Raw genomic sequence first — 17086 nt, 5'->3', positions numbered from 1 at the left:
TATTAAAATTCCAGGTTTTAGTGAAAGCCATGAGATCTTGCAGCTTTCTTGCCAGGAATTTCAGAACCAACCTCAAGTGTGAGCACCCCATAAAGCATTTTTTATATATTTTTTTAGTTAGGTTACATTCACATCTGCATCAGTGTCTGTCTGACACAGAGTCTGTCTGAAATCACTGACAAAAAAATTACTGCAAGCAAAACTTTTTCCTCAAGACCTGTCAGGGAGAAAACGCATTTCTTGACAGGCAGAAATTATAGTCAATGCGGTCCCTCGGGATCACTTGTTGTCAGTCATTAGATAAACGGTTAAAATGAAGTAGATATGAATGTACCCTTATAAAGTAAAACCTCTTTGAGACAACCACCCAGAATTGTATAAAAAAGTGGTCAGCTGAAATAAAATGGCTAGTATGGAAAAAAAATGATTATTTATCTAGCACTAGTAATTCCATGCTGCTGTACGTTATTATACTAATTCCATGGTGCTGTACATTTGAGGGTTTACATACGGTACACAAAATATACAAAACAAATATAACACTAACAGTTACCAACTGGCACAGTGGGGTAGAGGGCCCTGTAAGTCTATGAGGGAAGAGGGATAGAAACAGAAGGTGAGGGGAGAAACTGTTCAGATGGTGGTGTGATGGCAGTAGTGTTACTGGAGGTTGTAGGCCTTCCTGAACAGGTGAGTATTCAGGGCATTCTTGAAACCACAGGCGTACTGTGTAAGTAGGCACAAGAAAATGGCTGCAAACACGCACAGTTGGCCCTGCCCGATAACAGAGTCGACTGTGCATATGTGCCATTTAAAGCCAGAAGAAGACATCGGATGAAGAAGTCACGGAGAGACGTGCCAAAAGAAGACAGAGGCCGTCGCTAGATAGTATGTATGCTACTAAGTTTGTAAGAACAATTTTGTTGTGTTGACAAGATAATCATAAATAATGAGATTTCTCTTTATAGGATCTAAGGGGCCAACCTCTGACAAACAACCCCATAGTATTATCCCTCCTCCACCAAACTTTACAGATGCAGTCAGGCAGGTAGTGTTCTTCTTGCATTCACCAATCTCAGACACATAAATCAGACTGCAAGATAGAAAAGTGTGATTCTTCATTCCAGAAAACACGTTTCCACTGTTCCAGAGGGTCAACATGCTTCAGAGCAGGGGTACTCACACTTTTTCAGCGTGTGAGCTACTTTATTAGCTGACCAAGGCAAAAGATCTACTAGGGCGGGGCGGGCCTGTGGGCGGGGCCGGGCCTGTGGGCAGGGCCAAGCGGATCGTGACAGGAGGAGACAGCAGCGTTCTGTGGCTGCCCAGGGATCCCCGCTGTCTGCTATTTCACAGCGCAGGCTGAGAGTTATCTCTGGACACTGACAGGCTGGGGCTGCGGCAGCCCCGCCTGCCAGTTTCCAGAGAGGACTCTCAGCCTGCACTGTGAAGAAGCAGACAGCGGGGATCCCTGCATCCCGCGAACGACCCATACGTCCTTTGCGATCTACCAGTAGATCGCGATCGACATATTGGGCACCCCTGCTTTAGAGCATTACTCCAACCAACACTTGGTATTGTGCTTGGTGATGTAAGGCATGCATGCAGCTGGTGAACTAAGGAAATTCATGCCTTGGAGCTCTCCATGCACAGTTGTTGTGCTGATATTAACAGCAGAGGTTTTTTGGAACTCTGTTGGAATTTAGTGAGCGCTTTAAAATGAACCAATATATAAGGTTTTGTTTACCCTTTCAGGTTTTCAAATACAGTTTTTGAAACCAAAAACCTGGAGTACAATGAAGACAATCAGAAAAAGCACATATTCTTTATACTATTGCTTTTCATTAAGAAAAAAAAAAAAAAAAAAAAAAGGCATCTGAAAACCTAAACAAGCAAACACAAAATTTATAGTGCAACTAAGGTAAACTTAAATTTAATCAAAGCAAATAGTTAATCTGCAGCACAACCACACCGACTGAATATATCCTAAAGGCTTTGATGTGTGTTCTGTGGACAACAGACTTACCTCGATGTTGACATTGCGGATATGTACATTTATCAAGGAGAATTCCTGCTGAAGCGTCTGAGGAAGTCCGAGCTGTTCTGAATTTCCAATCACTATGGGAGTTGATGGAGACTCTTCATCAAACGCCACTACACATATAAAAAAAAAAAATAAAAATAATACAACATATGCAATAATTAATAATATGATTAGCTAAGCAGCTAAATAACTTGGGCAGGATCATTTTCACTGCAGGTTTCTCCTCAGCATTTGAGAACCATTTGTCACATTCTAAGCAATGTTATTTTCATGTGGTTCTTACAAAAGCAGTCATGCAGCAATTATGAACATCCCAAAAAAGTCATGACAGAAAAACACTTGTGTATACAGTGTGGCTAAGCTGCAATAGCCACAAATGATTTACTATGACATATGGTCCTGATAGTTCAACCCTTCATTCTTGGAAGCATAGGTTATGCAAAGCAATTGGTGGCAAACGAAGTGCAGTTACCGTAGCTCTGCAACACTGTGTAGAAGCATAATGGATAGTATGGAAGTGGATACTAGCTTTCTGATTTGTTGAAGTCATTTCTGCAGTATAATTGTGGATTTCAGCAGTTTCCACTCAGATGAATGCGACAGCTGCAAACATTTCTGCAACAAAGTTGCCTTGTGCGTGTTCACCCTTACAGATTTGCTAAACACACTGCATATGCCTTACACATGTATGATTTAAGTAGAACAAAGTGTGTATTAACACCTACCCTCTTCTTCTGAGGGGACAGATATCTGCTCTTGAGGTTGAAGGGACTTTTCCTGCTCTGGCATCAAGGATCCGTCCAATAGTTCATCAACTGGCTCCATGATATCATTAGCGCAAAGCTAGAAGTAAGAACAGGTATCAAGTTTATGGGGACACATTTACACAATCTGAATGTACACAATATGGCCGAAACTGTATAAGACAGGAATAAAAATAATGAAGAAATAAATAACATTTATATTTCAACATGATTTTACACGGAAAGGCACTGGATATATCTGCTTAGCCTTCTTTTAAGTGTCAGAGCATTACCATCTTACCCTCTGAAGCTGAGCATCCACCCTCCACATCCGCAAAGTCTGATCCCGTGACCAAGTCACCAACTGGTAGTCTTTAAGCCCTAAAATTTAAAAATATTCACAAAGTAGGTCATTATTAATAATGCATAATAATATACAAAATGTATGTCAACAGTCTACAATTTTTGTATACAATTAATATTTAATTTATACTGTACATAACTTTTCCTGTACTGATACTGAGTAACATCCAGCATTATACTGCAGACCTGCACTCACTATTCTGCTGGTAAAATAACAACACGCATACATTACATTACTTACCCTGTACTGATCCTAAACTGAAGCTTGTATTATACCCAAGAGCTGTACTCGCTACTCTGAAGACTTTGTAACTAAAACCTCTCAGCATTTCATGCTTGTTGGGGTCTGCACAAAGTTTGTTCTGACAATTTGCTTTCAAGGAAGTGTCAACTTTACACCTTTGTACAGACTTCTAACATATGAAAAATTAACTTCATCTACATTATGGGAATTAGAGAGTATAACAGAATATAGTCAATAAACAGAGTTGTTTGCTGACCATATATTCCACCATCTTGTAGGAGTAACTTCAGCACAGAAATAAAGGAATAAAGAGGTATCTAGTTTTCTAGAGTTAAAAAGTGACATAAATGAATAGTGTATGTAAATGTGAGACAAAGTTTCTTCTAATTAAGGAGACCTACTTCCTTCACCACTTTAAGCTCTTCTTCTGCTCATCTTCAATCTGACTGCTTGTTTACATTAGATTTATCTCCATATTCTGCCTCACACACACAGAGCTCTATGGAGAAAGGAGGGGTGGAGTAGGAGGCTCCTGTTGGCTGCTTAATTCATTTATTGCTTCATTCTGTGCACTAACAGCCTCTTATATACAACATAGCAGTGTTAAAATGCCAGAGTAGCAGCAGAAATGATTACAGTGTCTTTTGTAGCAGCCTGCTCTTCCTCCTCCCCTATTCATAGACTAATATGCAGAAAGTAACTCTGACCGTTAGAAGAAAACAGAATTTCTTTATTAAGTTATACTACAAAATTTCATATATTAACCTGCACTGTTCATTTACGAAAAGTTGTTTATAACTGGAGGTATGCTTTAATTTGAGTAAAGAATAAGATATCATACACTTTTTTTTATATACATGTATTTACAATTTTGCTCACATATCTTTATTAGTGCAGTAGTTTGTCTCTAAAGGAAAAAAAATATCTAGTCCATTTTTCGTCTTGTAAAATGGATATGTAGACGAACTGGATAGAACTAAACATGGATTAAGTCATGTGAACCTCACACATGTGATGCAACCCCTGGCATTCAGTTTCCAGAAGACTGGTAAATAGTAGTATATTGTTTTTCAGTTAGTTTATAAACAACATGGGGACATCAGCCAGCCATGCAATTATTATTAAGTTCTGCTTCCACCATTGGTCCTGTATCCCATGCATGTGTTCTGTGTGTCAACCAAATCCATGTAACGCCAATGCTTACTGAATGGAAAAAGTCACATGACAGACACCATGTTTTGTGCTATTCTGTTAGACCATGAATGCACGCAGGACTGATTCATGGGCTATACCATTTTATATATATCAATTGTATCTGAGAAGAATTTTAGATACATGTATATCTGAAAATTGTATGATATCCTATTCCATAAACAAATAAATTGAAAAATAAAAACCAGAATGGCATTCTAAGCAACTCATGACATGAAAAGAAGAAGAGGTCATCCGGGACTTTAAGGCTAAGGCTCCATGTAGCGAAACAAAGCAAAAAAAAAAACACTGCAGAAAAAATGCAGCTGAAATGCATCATGTTTTTTTTCTGCAGGGTTCTCCTTTGCGACTTTCTGGCCTTATTATACCTATAGGGAAAATGCCAGTATTTCCACAGTTATAATTGAAACAATGCGGATTTTTTTTATACAATGTGTGGATGGGATTAGCCAGAAATCTTTGCCTGCGTTTCTACTGTGACAAAAACACTGCATTTTCACAATGTGGGGCTTCAGCCTGAACGGGTTTTCCAATGGTTTTTAATAGATGATCTCTCCCCTAGGTCGCATTCACTGAACCGACTTTCAGTTGTGAAAGTCCATGTATTGACTGGATTTGCTGGTCTCCCACTGAAATACCATCCCATACCAACTAAGCAACATAGATAACTATACTACAAGAAACCTCTCCCAGCATATGGTGCAGTTGAATCTCACTTGTGTAAATGCGACTTTGGGTCAATTAATAAGCCTGGGAAACCACTTTAAGGCTAAGGCCCCACGGGATGTCCCGCAGTAATAAAGCACTGCAGAAAAAAACACGGCGTTAACGCATCTTGCTACTTCCCGCCCTGCTTTAAACCAAAGTTTGCCTAGTTTTCCTCCGACGACATTCTGTTAAAATTATACCTATGGGGAAATTGGTTCTATGCTCTCCTTTGTTTTGCTGTGGGTGGGGGTTGGAAGCAGATTAAAATTTAACATTACCATCATTATATGACCATGTATTACTAAGGAGGAACGAACCTTCCTTCTGCTTTCTCCACTGGAACTCGAGCACCACATCGTCATGGCCCACAAAGATGTGCACTGGCGAATGAAGATCATAGACGTTCCACAACAGAAGGCTGTTCTCTCTGCGCAGCTGGGGCACCATGACAGTGACCAGGCCATTGCTGAAGGGCTGAGTTGTAAAAATAAATGAACAGATTGCAGGACGGCTGCTTGTCAGCTGCCTACGCACATTCATGTCAAATTCTAGGTTACACTCATCAGTTACATTTATGCAAAATGTATAAAGATTATAGATCAAGCTTTGGTTGATAGACAAGGGATGATGTGTACTTTAAAGGGTTACTTCACCATAGACAACCTCTTTCCAGCACATGCAAGTAACATAGACAGGATCCTCTTTTAAGGATGTTACACTGTGATTGAACACAAAGGCTGCACAATATTTTAGAGCTACTCCACTCCTTGCAGTTTTACTAAGCATTAAAATGAGTTTGATCAGGAAAAATCACATCTATTTATTGAACAAGATGGACAAAATGACGGACACCATAACAGAAACTCAATGGACCCCATTATTACTACTGGGATTTGTCAGCGGTGTTGGTGTACACAACATAACACATCCATCCTCAACTTGCATTCCATTTTTTCTGTGCCTATGACTGAACAGGCAGACGCGTTGCGGAACCATCGTTCCTTCCTCAGTGCACTGAGGAAGGAACGATGGTTCCGCAACGCGTCTGCGGTTTTTAGGGGGTTTACTTTTTTTTTTTTTCTTTATTTTGTGATCGACATCAAATTTTTTGTCATTTTATGATGTTTTCTGATTAAAAGTTATATTTTATCATCGGAGAGTTGCCGGAGAAATTTGTTTTTGCTGTACTTATAATTTGGTCTGTGATGTATATGCTGAATTTACCCTTTTACCGCAGTCCTCTTGTGTACGCTCAATGTGTACAACCCAGTTTAGATACCGTCCTGTCTGAAACTAACTGGGTCCACTCTGCCCCTGTATTTTGCCTGCAAAACCTCTCTCATACCAGTGTGATTCTGAAGTTCCGAGATGTGTGGTTTCCAGTGTGGCATCACACATGTTGGCTAAGCTATCTCACATGAGGCAAGATGAAAAGGGAACATAGTAGGGTAACATTATACCCAACTGTTATAGTTTTTTGGGATTCCATTCTTAAACCATTGTCATATTGGTGCACCGCATGTTTGTTGTTAATAAACCTAAGAAAGCATTAAGTCACACCTTTGGAAAGCGCAACCATGTATGGAGTTGTGGTGTCACCATTTATTATAACAACTGCCAAAAAAGTAACAATCAAACAATCCACTCACTGTGTATCGTGCTTTCCATACAGGCACTTGACACGCTAAAACACTAAGACACTTCCGGGGCTGTCGTGAATCCCAGAACTGAAAAAGAGAAAACAATAGGATCATTAGAAAGTAAGGTGAACAAAAATCTTATTCAGACCAACTAGTAAGGACTAAGCCTATCCTTTACAAATGGATGTAAAAGGATGAGTGTTAATGCTAAAAGGAGGGGAAGAGTTATGCAACTATACCCAGTACATTGTAGAGGAGAATCTGTTGAGTACGTCCAATACTTTATTTTTGAGCGTTATCACCTCATTTGTCAATTATTATTATTTTATTTTTTTTTTGCGTTATGCAAATGACCTTAAAGGTGCTATGGTAAAGTGGCAGAGCCCGGATGGGCTTTGATTTTAGCTCTAACTCTCCTCTGCCAACCCTGTACAGGACAGCCCTGTGCTGCTGTTTGAACTGGGAAACAGGAAAGTTATCAGTCAATGCTCCATGCCTGTGCTACACCACATCACAGAGTACACCCTGAAGAGGAGAGCAGTTTCACACAAGGCTGTAGGTATGAATGCACAGTGCAGAACATACCAAGAGCAGTGACAGGACTGAGAGACAGGGAGTAAGAAAGTAGTCAATTAACAGCATGGAGACAGTGCTGGATGGGGGTGGCCAAGAAAAGGCAGAGCTGGAAGCCCATTCAGATTCTGCCACTACCGCAAACTATTTGCATATGGTGACGAGCCAACAGTTCTCAAAAATAAAGTAAAATTGGGAAGACCCTCATCTACAAGGTACTGAGGGCTTGTTGCATAGACCTATCATTGCCTACAGACTTTCTTAAAGGGGTTGTCATCAAAAATATTGTGGAGAACTGACATCTGGTACACAGCTGATAGGCCGTGTGAAGGGGCTGCAAGACTCCAGCAAGTGGCGTGACCTCGTCTCCATTTACACTGAACACTGTCTTTTAGCAGCAACACAATGTGATTATATCCTCGTCCCATAGTTGTGAATGGGATGAGGCTGCTATGAAACAAACAGCATATAACGCGCAAGCGCTGTAACCTCTTCATTGTTTACAAGTGTTCCTTAATATTTGACCTACCAAACAAAGGACCTGGGGTTCTCCTTAGGTTCCTAGGTGACTGTGCAGTGTTCCCTATTGCAAGTTCCCAATTGTGTCACCAAGAAATATGCAGCAATCAATGGGTTAAAAAGCTGGGATCAGAAAAGGAACTTGGTTCTCATCAGATGAGCACCTGTGCATCACTTATACTAGAGCCTTGTAAAAACACAGCACTCCGCCATCTAAAGGCATGTTGGAAGTTGTTATTAAAGAGGACCTTTCACCTCCTGGGGCATGTACGGTGTAATACACCGCTAGAAAGCCAACAGTGCGCTGAATTCAGCGCACTATCGGCTTTCACATTCTGTACCCCTGGTGAAGAGCTATCGATGCTGGTACCGTAGCTCTTCACTGTCAGAAGGGCATTTCTGACAGTCAGTCAGGAACGCCCTTCCTCACAGCAGTGTCTTTATGGCTATCATTGTGCATTAACTGGTTTTCAATGACTTGGAGATTTGTATATTTTCTGATTTTACCTAAGATTAATGAGGTATTTGTTTATCTTCCTTAATGACAAAGATTTCAACTTGCCCCACTATTCACTTTTATGTTAAATACCCAGACAGAAAAGTGGTCACATTAAATTAGGCAGGAGGCACCTCCAGGAGGCACCGTGCAAAAGATTTTGGGCACCAGGTATTGGCGCTGTGGTGCTAGGTACTAACAAGTGTGGCAGGTTGTTTTTCTTAAAGAGGACCTTTCACCTCCTCACAGCAGTGTCTATAGCGCTGTACTGTGAAAGGGGGCGTTGTTTACCGTCCAGCCATGACGTTGAGCGGTGAGGAACGCCCCCTCCCCCAGGCCAGTACTTGTCTATGGACAACCACTATCAGGAGGGGAGGGGGGCGTTCCTCACCACTCTCACAGTACAGTGCAATAGACGCTGCTGCGAGGAAGGGCGTTCCTGACTGACTGTCAGAAACGCGCTTCTAACGGTGAAGAGCTATGGTACTGGCACTGATAGCTCTTCACCGGGGGCGCAGAACATGAATTCAGCGAACTGTTGGCTTTCTAGTGGTGTATCACACCGCATGTACCCCAGGAGGTGAAAGGTCCTCTTTAAGAAAAACAACCTGCCACACTTGTTAGTACCTAGCACCACAGCGCCAATACCTGGTGCCCAAAATCTTTTGCACGGTGCCTCCTGCCTAATTTAATGTGACCACTTTTCTGTCTGGGTATATAACATAAAAGTGAATAGTGGGGCAAGTCTTGAAATCCTTGTCATTAAGCAAGATAAACAAATACCTCATTAATCTTAGGTAAACTCAGAGAATATACAAATCTCCAAGTCATTGAAAACCAATTAATGCACAATGATAGCCATAAAGACTTCAAGTAAAAATAAAATGACTGAAGTGAAACTTCCCCTGTAGAAGCTTCTAAGTTGATGGTATGAGGATACATTACTTGATTTTCTCTAGGCAGCAATATAAATAGAATATTTTACAGCTGCAAGGCTGAGCTGGACACGTGCCAGGTAGCCGGCACAAGATGTAAAATGCTGACTCTTTTGGGAGTCATTTACTTTGCTATCGGAGGATGAACATCAGAGTAGTTCAGCATCATCACTGATGGCACAGACATAATGCCTGCACAATGTTATATATGTATATATTATACTGGGGAGGCAGCAAGGCTGACTTATGTGGAAAACAAAGGCATTGCTCGTAGCTCCTGGGTCCCCAAAAACCAGGGTCAGATGGACCCTCTATAGTAGGTGTGTTCAACTGGTAGACCATGGTTCAAATACAGACTGTCCATACTCCACAGATCTACCAGATATCTAGTGCCTGTGTTTACATACAGCTGCTATATGAAGACATAAGTATGCAGTACCTCCCACTACAAAGCTCTTATCAGGATTCAACAGCAGGCTGGGTGAAGCACGGATGTACAGAAACGTGCATGTATACAAGAAGTCACTTAGCAGTAGTGAAGCAAGTACCGTGCAAGTACCTATTATGTTATAGGATATTTGTAGCACATTCACTGCCGTCTTTATTTCAGACTTCTCATCAAATTTGATTCGGATATGTTGTGTGTATATTTATTGTGTAACTATGATACCCAAAATTGCATATGGTAGAAAGATTTCTGACCTACTGTAAAGAGTAATAAGGACGTAGTGAAACATAAACTTTGTTAGAATTATTACACCAAAAAGGAGCTACAGGTACAGCAGTAAACTCAAAGTCTTTTACAACATATAATGCTGCTACTGAGCAGTGCTTAACAGCACATAACATATATTACATGGAACTTATTCATATCATACAGAGTATGGCTGCAACTTACTCTAAACTCAGTGAAATAGTAGAAACCAAAATTGTGATGTCAAATGTTAACAAGTTGACATCCTTACTGTTTATCCAGAAACATTACCTTAACAGAGTTATCTTGGCTTGACGTTGCTAGGACGTATTCATTGTCTGGATGCCAGTCTAGTCCATGGATCTTATACAAGTGAGCAGCAATGTACTCCACTGCAGTGCTGGGTTTCTGGAATGACGGAGCAGGATGCATTTAATTAGGACTGGATGCATTCCTCTGGTCTCCGCAACTTACAATTTCAACACAGATCAATAATGAAATGCAATTCTGGAATCTAAACCAGCCCCTGCCCCCACACTTATTGACTCTAGGATGATAACTAACCCTCCGATCCCAAATCCTCACGTCCCCATCATGACTTGTGGCGAGACAATTTGTGTTCTTTTTGTTCCATTTCACCTGTGAGGCACCAGCTGCAGGAGGCAAGCAAATATTATTATTGTGGCATATAGCTGAAAAGTATTTGGAAAGCGACATAGTTTTCATCATTTAGCCTGTGGATTTACAACAAGCCCATCAAGATAAGACTGACGTATAAACTTTTATATTTTAGGGGTTTTACAAAAATATTCCATTAACTATCTAGGAATTACAGAGATTTTTATTTCAATTTATCTCTTTTCTAATGTATTCTATTTCCACAAGCTGAAAAGTAACTTAAACTAATATAATTATAAATATAAAGGAATACTTTTACTACTTAGAACCAAACACTGCAGTTGAGAAATGTCTGAAGTCTAAAAGATGTGGATTTCAAGGAACCAGTAATCATCCTTGATAAACTCCAATAACTCAATTTTATTGACAGCCAAACATGCCCATGTCATAGCAATGGAATGAGTATCATGAAGTGCTGAAACCTCCCTGCCCCTATGTTTACTACTATGACACATATCTCCAGTACTGAGACTAGTCACATCAATATGCACGTGACTGATATAAATGTGATTTAAGATGTGAATGATATATGTTGCTCCGTTTACAATATTATACTATTATAAGATAAGATAATCTTGTAAGATTAGTACTCCATACTGAAACTGATAGGCGAGCACATCCTGCCAGCTACTCTGTGGTTTAGGTTAGGTGTGTATGTTTATTAATCTCCAGCTTATACGGAATTTGCAGGCCTAAAGATAATTAATAATAATGGGAACAATTCAGTTAGCAAAAAATACTTTCCTATTGTGACCTGGGATTATAAGTAAGCAAATAAGTGTCTGTAAATGGTATCAGATCAGAGAGGCAGGACCACAGGTAAGGACCAATGATGAAATACCCACCTACAGCAGAGAGGGAGACTGCTGGTTTTCTTGTATCTCTGAGAGAAGGAAATATAAGGAAAGAAAGAAAACTTAGCATATAGTAAAGTACAAAAGAGTCTACCCAAATGTTAATGAAAAAATTCACAGGCACACAGTGTCTTTATTCTAGTGACTGGTGAAACACTGAAAGGTGATGGCATAAACCCCTCATTCTAACAGCAACCGTATATTTCAGAATCCTATACTGTAAGCTTCCCATTACCATAGATATTGAGTTGTTATTGTGACAATCTACTCACTGATAAATTATAACCCATCACGGTATTTATGTAATATACGTTGTTCGGACAGGCACTTACTTGACATCCCAGATGTAAATGTAGGTGTCAATAGAACTAGTGACCAACATGTCTGGTTCAAACACCGACCAGTCTAGGTCACTGCAGAAGACAAAGACACAGCCTTGTCAGGAATGCTGTGGAATTCTCACATAATTATCACTATGCCATACATTATCTGACTGACCTGATGACTCTTGTGTGTCCCTGCAAAGAGGTGGCAATGTCTCCACAGCCGTCCCTCCACTGATACAGGTCTACTCGTTGGTTACTCTGTAACAAAGAAGAATGAGATGACCGCGGAGATTCAATCAACTATCACATGGATGGATATTCAATGCAGCAAACAGAGGGGGAATAATTAGAAGCGTCACTCCTTAACACCCCCTTACTCTAGAAGAAACAAACTTAACATACACACATAAACTTACTGAAGCAGCAAAAAAGTGAGCATAGCTCTCATGGGGATTCCACTGCACTGTGCCGATATCCCACTTGCTTTGCCTGGATATTTTTCTGTGGCCGTCGTTGGGGGTCTCCAGGTTCACAATGTACAGGAAACGGCGGCTGTTAGAGATAAAAATCATTATTAAGAATATTATCACATGTATCCAGGATAGAGATGTAATGTCCGTCATCTTATGGTTGCTGAAGCAAAATACTGAGGTAATTTTTGGGTGAACTACATAGAGAGCTGTAACACCTCGGTTTCTCCAAAAACTCACTGTAAAAGGACATAAAAAAATGTTCTGCAGCAGGTGAGCATGCCACTGTCCGAGCACAATTGGAATCATCATTTTACAACAGTAGGAAAGCCATAGGTTGGGAACATTGGAATATACAATGATATCTTACTGGCATGATTTTTTACTAAAGCATCCTTTTAAGCCACCATAGAGTCTGACCATCCCTCATTATGACAGAGCACAAGGATAGGAGAGGTTTTGATTTAGCCCAGCAATCTTCCTGCAGCACAGTCAGCACTGGCCTCCTCATCCCGCTGTACATTAAACTTATTACAGACTCCCTGTTACTCATTTGCGGTCTCAGCCATGCAAGAAAAAGCTGATTAAAAGCTTCAGGAACCCAACCAAAGCAGTAGAAAGATTGTAAAATATCTCGGGTCCTAATAAATCAGCTCTGGTTGCTAAGGCAATATTATGAGAAATCTTACATTGCCCAGGGAACAAGGCTGAAATATCAGCTTAGCAGACATAATCATATGTGTTAGGTTTAGATACAGCAAGTCAGCAGACTGCATAACAAGATAGGCTTAGATAAACCAGATGAACTCACAGTGTCACACAGGATAGGCTTAGATACACAAACAGTATGATAGGCTCAGATACATGGCTCACCTGTACTACTTCTGGATTTGGATGTTGTTTCTGCACCTCTGAGGGATTTTTTGCTTTTATTTCAGATAATATTTAAACTAATGTAAAGTTGCAGAATTTTGTAATGTAATAATGGAATACAGCTGTACAGCAAGCTTGGGAATAATTATAAAGAAGTTGTCAGTTTGGCTGCTTCCTACTATTAGAAACCTATGAGCTATACACAGATTTTATAGGCATCAATATAATTATAATATTATTACCTAGCAGCATTCAGTGGATACCACCTAATAAAAGACTCACCCAGACAGGACCGCAAGCTGTCCCTGACAGTCCACAGACATTGCTGTAGCCTAGAACAAATCATAACAAGCATGAGAAGGTAAAATTTAAAACTTTAGAATACGTCTATGTCAGGGCTCAGCATACTACAACTCCCAGCATGCTCCATTCATTTCTATGGGAGATCTGAGAACATCTGAGCAACTGTGCATGCTGTAAGTTTCATACAGAACTGTGAAATCGGTAAGCCACTGACTCCAACTCCTTTATTTTTATTTATTTAACAAAAAAAAAAAAAACAGGGTTAATGCATAGTATAGAATACAGGTAATGGTGAGAACACAACAACACGCGCATGTGCTAGTGGATATGCAAGTCCAAAAACAGGCAAGGAAGGAGAAAAACAGGGGTAAGAGAAAGAGGGACAGGGGAAGACAAAAAGACACCGGGGGGGGGGGGGGGGGGGGGACACAGACATCAAGGGGGGAAACGAGAGGAAAGGGAAGAGTTTGCCAGGGCAGAGAGGAGGGGGGATCAGGGAGGGTCACGAAAATAGATTAAAGAACTCGGATGAATCCTGAAACACTACCCACGGCTGCCAGAGTGCCTCAAACTTAGGAGGTAGGAGAATCCTCTGTGACCAAGGCCTCCATCCTCCTATTGGTGAGGAACTCTTGGAGCCACTCCATCAAAAGAGGGGGTTACAACTCCCCTATTTTTACACAGCCCAACTCTACTTCTTTCGTAAGTGGCCGACTGCCAAGCAGTAAAGCGCCTCTAGTTCATGAAAACAAGTTAGTGAGTTAACTCCCATGGAAGTAAATATGCAACAGTCTATGTATAATATATTATATAACTACTGATCTTGTACTGTAGAATAAAATTACATATAGTCAACCATATTATTTAGAAGCCATAACTGGAGGCAGTCAGAAACTTTTTTCCAACTCAGACTTCCCCCAAAAGTGTCCCAACTGTGAAAGGTTGCTCACCTCTGGTGTGTGTGATAGATAGATAGATAGATAGATAGATAGATAGATAGATAGATAGATAAAGCCTATGAGAAGCATTATGGCACAGTTATATAGATAAGGGCATTTCACCACTATAATCAGTGTTCTGCCCGTCCCACAGAAGTGAATATATATCACATTTGAACACCACCACTTCATTCACGTGGGGCACCCGGGGCCCTTTAATCAACACACAATGAAGAGCTCTTACAATTAATATACTTTTTTTTGTCAAGTTCTCTCCATTTTCAAGATTTCTGCTTGCTGTTAGTGAATGAAAAATTTCTTGTTTGCCTCAAAAGACTGAAAACCTGTTACAGACCAATACTTCCCACATCTAAGGGTGGGTTCACACTACTGTTGGATGTCGGTTCCGATAGTGTCCGTTTAAAAAAAATAAAAATAAAACAAAAAATAAAAAAAATGGACACCTATAATTAGATATTAATGGACACCAACTGATGTTAACGTGTCCATTTATTAGCTGATCCATTTAAAAAAGAAACGGACACATTACCTTCAGTTAGTCTCTGTTAATGTCTATTTTTATACTGTGGTTTTTTTTTGCTTTTTTTGGTTTCTGCTTTCTGAGCATGCACAGGAAAAAAAATGGCCACTAATAATGGACAGTATAACGGACACCCGTCGATTACTGTCCATTACGCATAGACTTTAATGTTAAAAAAATAACAGATGCTTGGCGGACATGTGACAGATTTGGTATAACAGTCACTAGATAAAATCCCATTGAAATCAACTGAATTTTTAACAGGTTTGTGATGGTTCTGCTAGTGTCTGTTGCTAAAATCTTGTAATGGACAATAGCAATGAACACTACTGACAATCACTAGCGGTAGTGTGAACAACCCCCTAAGTGTTTGTTAGAATTTTACCCAGCTCCAAACAGCCCTATGTCAGGTAAACAGCCTTAATCTGAGACTAATACACTGCAAAAAAAAAAAAAAAAACGTCTGCTAATTTGTGTTATTCACAAAGAACAATCTAGGCTCAATACAACTGACTGAAAAACCTTCAGTATTTACCCTGTAAAGAAAATAAGAATTAGTGCATATGATCGTGTGAAATCTGCAGGTCAGTGAAAATGGCAGGGGTGATACCCAGATTGCTATTCTGGTCATAACAAGCTACTACCTTATCCACGGCTTAAAGGGTTTGTCCAGGCAAAAAAATAATAATAATAATAATTAACTGGCCGGTGGCGGTGAAGAAAAAAAAAAATCATACACTCCTTTGCCTAGAGCTCCAGTGTCTCCCAGCGCACTTTGGTCCTCCCAGTCCATTGTTGCCTTCCACCGCACATGACGCTGAGGCCAATCAGCAGCTTCAGTGGAAGGGATCGGGGGGGGGGGGGTTTGCACCTTTCCTGGCCTACTGTAAAAATATTTTTATGCATGGAAAACCTCTTTAAACGGCTTACCAGTTGGGGTCCCCAACCAAGTACTGGTGTGTTTTGTATACCAGTTTAAATGCAGCAGCAGGGAAGAAATGTCGGACACTGTTCCATACATTTCAGTGGGAACCGCTGGAGACAGCCAAAGTATAGCTCTTGGTATCTCCAGCAGTTCCTAAACTTAAAGGAATTGTCCACTCCAAATCCTTTAGTCATCAGTATGTGATCTGTGAAGATGTGACACCTGGACCCTGCACAGATCAGATTCTTCAGAAGGTATAGCAGTGATCAAGGAGTCTGTAGTTTCTCCTATTCAAATAATAGGAGCAGAGCTTCACTCCCTGGAACCACCACTATAGGGTGGACAGGACTGAATGAGAGACCCTGCCCACATTCCCTGTCCATTGCTGTAGCTTCTGACCCGTTTGGGGTCTACGTATCAGAAACGCACCTTCCCCCAATCACAAACAGTACAAAACAATCATTGGCTCCAACTCCTTCATAAATGCTGAGCCAGAAGCGGCAAAGATCCTCTAATACATTAAAAAACCTATGAATTCCTATAAAAATGCAAAAATTATACATTTATACAATACTGAAAATTCGCATAATATAACTAAATATATCATTATTTTATGTGGAAGGTGGAGGCTGTAACTTCTTCCAGACTCCAACACCGTAGCCCTGCTGAATTTCAGTCCTTCACACATTTCTCAAGGATAGTAGTAGGCAAGGACTGGCCTGCTGTCACTTCTGGTTCCTCAGCAGGTGGTCGTCCTGTCATTCCACCACTATCTATCAAGTCCATTGAACGAACTCTATACTGCACATGCGCAGTGTGACTGTGTTATTTCAACGTTTCTGATTAATACACAATCCTAATTTGCCTCAAGGTCCTCGGGTCACCCTCACAGAGGACGTCTGTGCTGTCCCCACCGCCCGCTGACCTGCGAATCTCGGAACTCCACCACCACATTCTCGCTGCTCCAGTGAGCCGCCATCTTTCCTTCCCACAGGGCAGCAGCAACA

General features: G+C 40.6%; 1 protein-coding gene across 2 annotated transcripts in view; it reads right to left on the bottom strand.

Moving 5' to 3' along the window:
- The window catches only part of WDR59 (WD repeat domain 59), a 49425-nt gene extending 32339 nt beyond the window's left edge, over positions 1 to 17086 (bottom strand). Inside the window, exons 1-13 of one of the 2 annotated variants that reach the window (XM_075282102.1) lie at positions 17005 to 17086; positions 13655 to 13704; positions 12446 to 12581; positions 12202 to 12287; positions 12036 to 12116; positions 11695 to 11732; positions 10736 to 10824; positions 10463 to 10579; positions 6964 to 7041; positions 5632 to 5788; positions 3089 to 3168; positions 2770 to 2887; positions 2027 to 2154 (exon numbers count right to left, since the gene is read on the bottom strand). In XM_075282102.1, coding sequence (XP_075138203.1) covers positions 2027 to 2154; positions 2770 to 2887; positions 3089 to 3168; positions 5632 to 5788; positions 6964 to 7041; positions 10463 to 10579; positions 10736 to 10824; positions 11695 to 11732; positions 12036 to 12116; positions 12202 to 12287; positions 12446 to 12581; positions 13655 to 13704; positions 17005 to 17058 — 1212 coding nt within the window. In that variant the 5' untranslated portion in view covers positions 17059 to 17086. The remainder of the gene's footprint in view (positions 1 to 2026; positions 2155 to 2769; positions 2888 to 3088; positions 3169 to 5631; positions 5789 to 6963; positions 7042 to 10462; positions 10580 to 10735; positions 10825 to 11694; positions 11733 to 12035; positions 12117 to 12201; positions 12288 to 12445; positions 12582 to 13654; positions 13705 to 17004) is intronic. The other variant, XM_075282103.1, reaches the window with a different exon arrangement.

Source organism: Leptodactylus fuscus, chromosome 7, assembly GCF_031893055.1.
Source record: "Leptodactylus fuscus isolate aLepFus1 chromosome 7, aLepFus1.hap2, whole genome shotgun sequence".
NCBI classification, from domain to species: domain Eukaryota; kingdom Metazoa; phylum Chordata; class Amphibia; order Anura; family Leptodactylidae; genus Leptodactylus; species Leptodactylus fuscus.
This window is presented reverse-complemented; position numbering and strand designations above follow the sequence as displayed.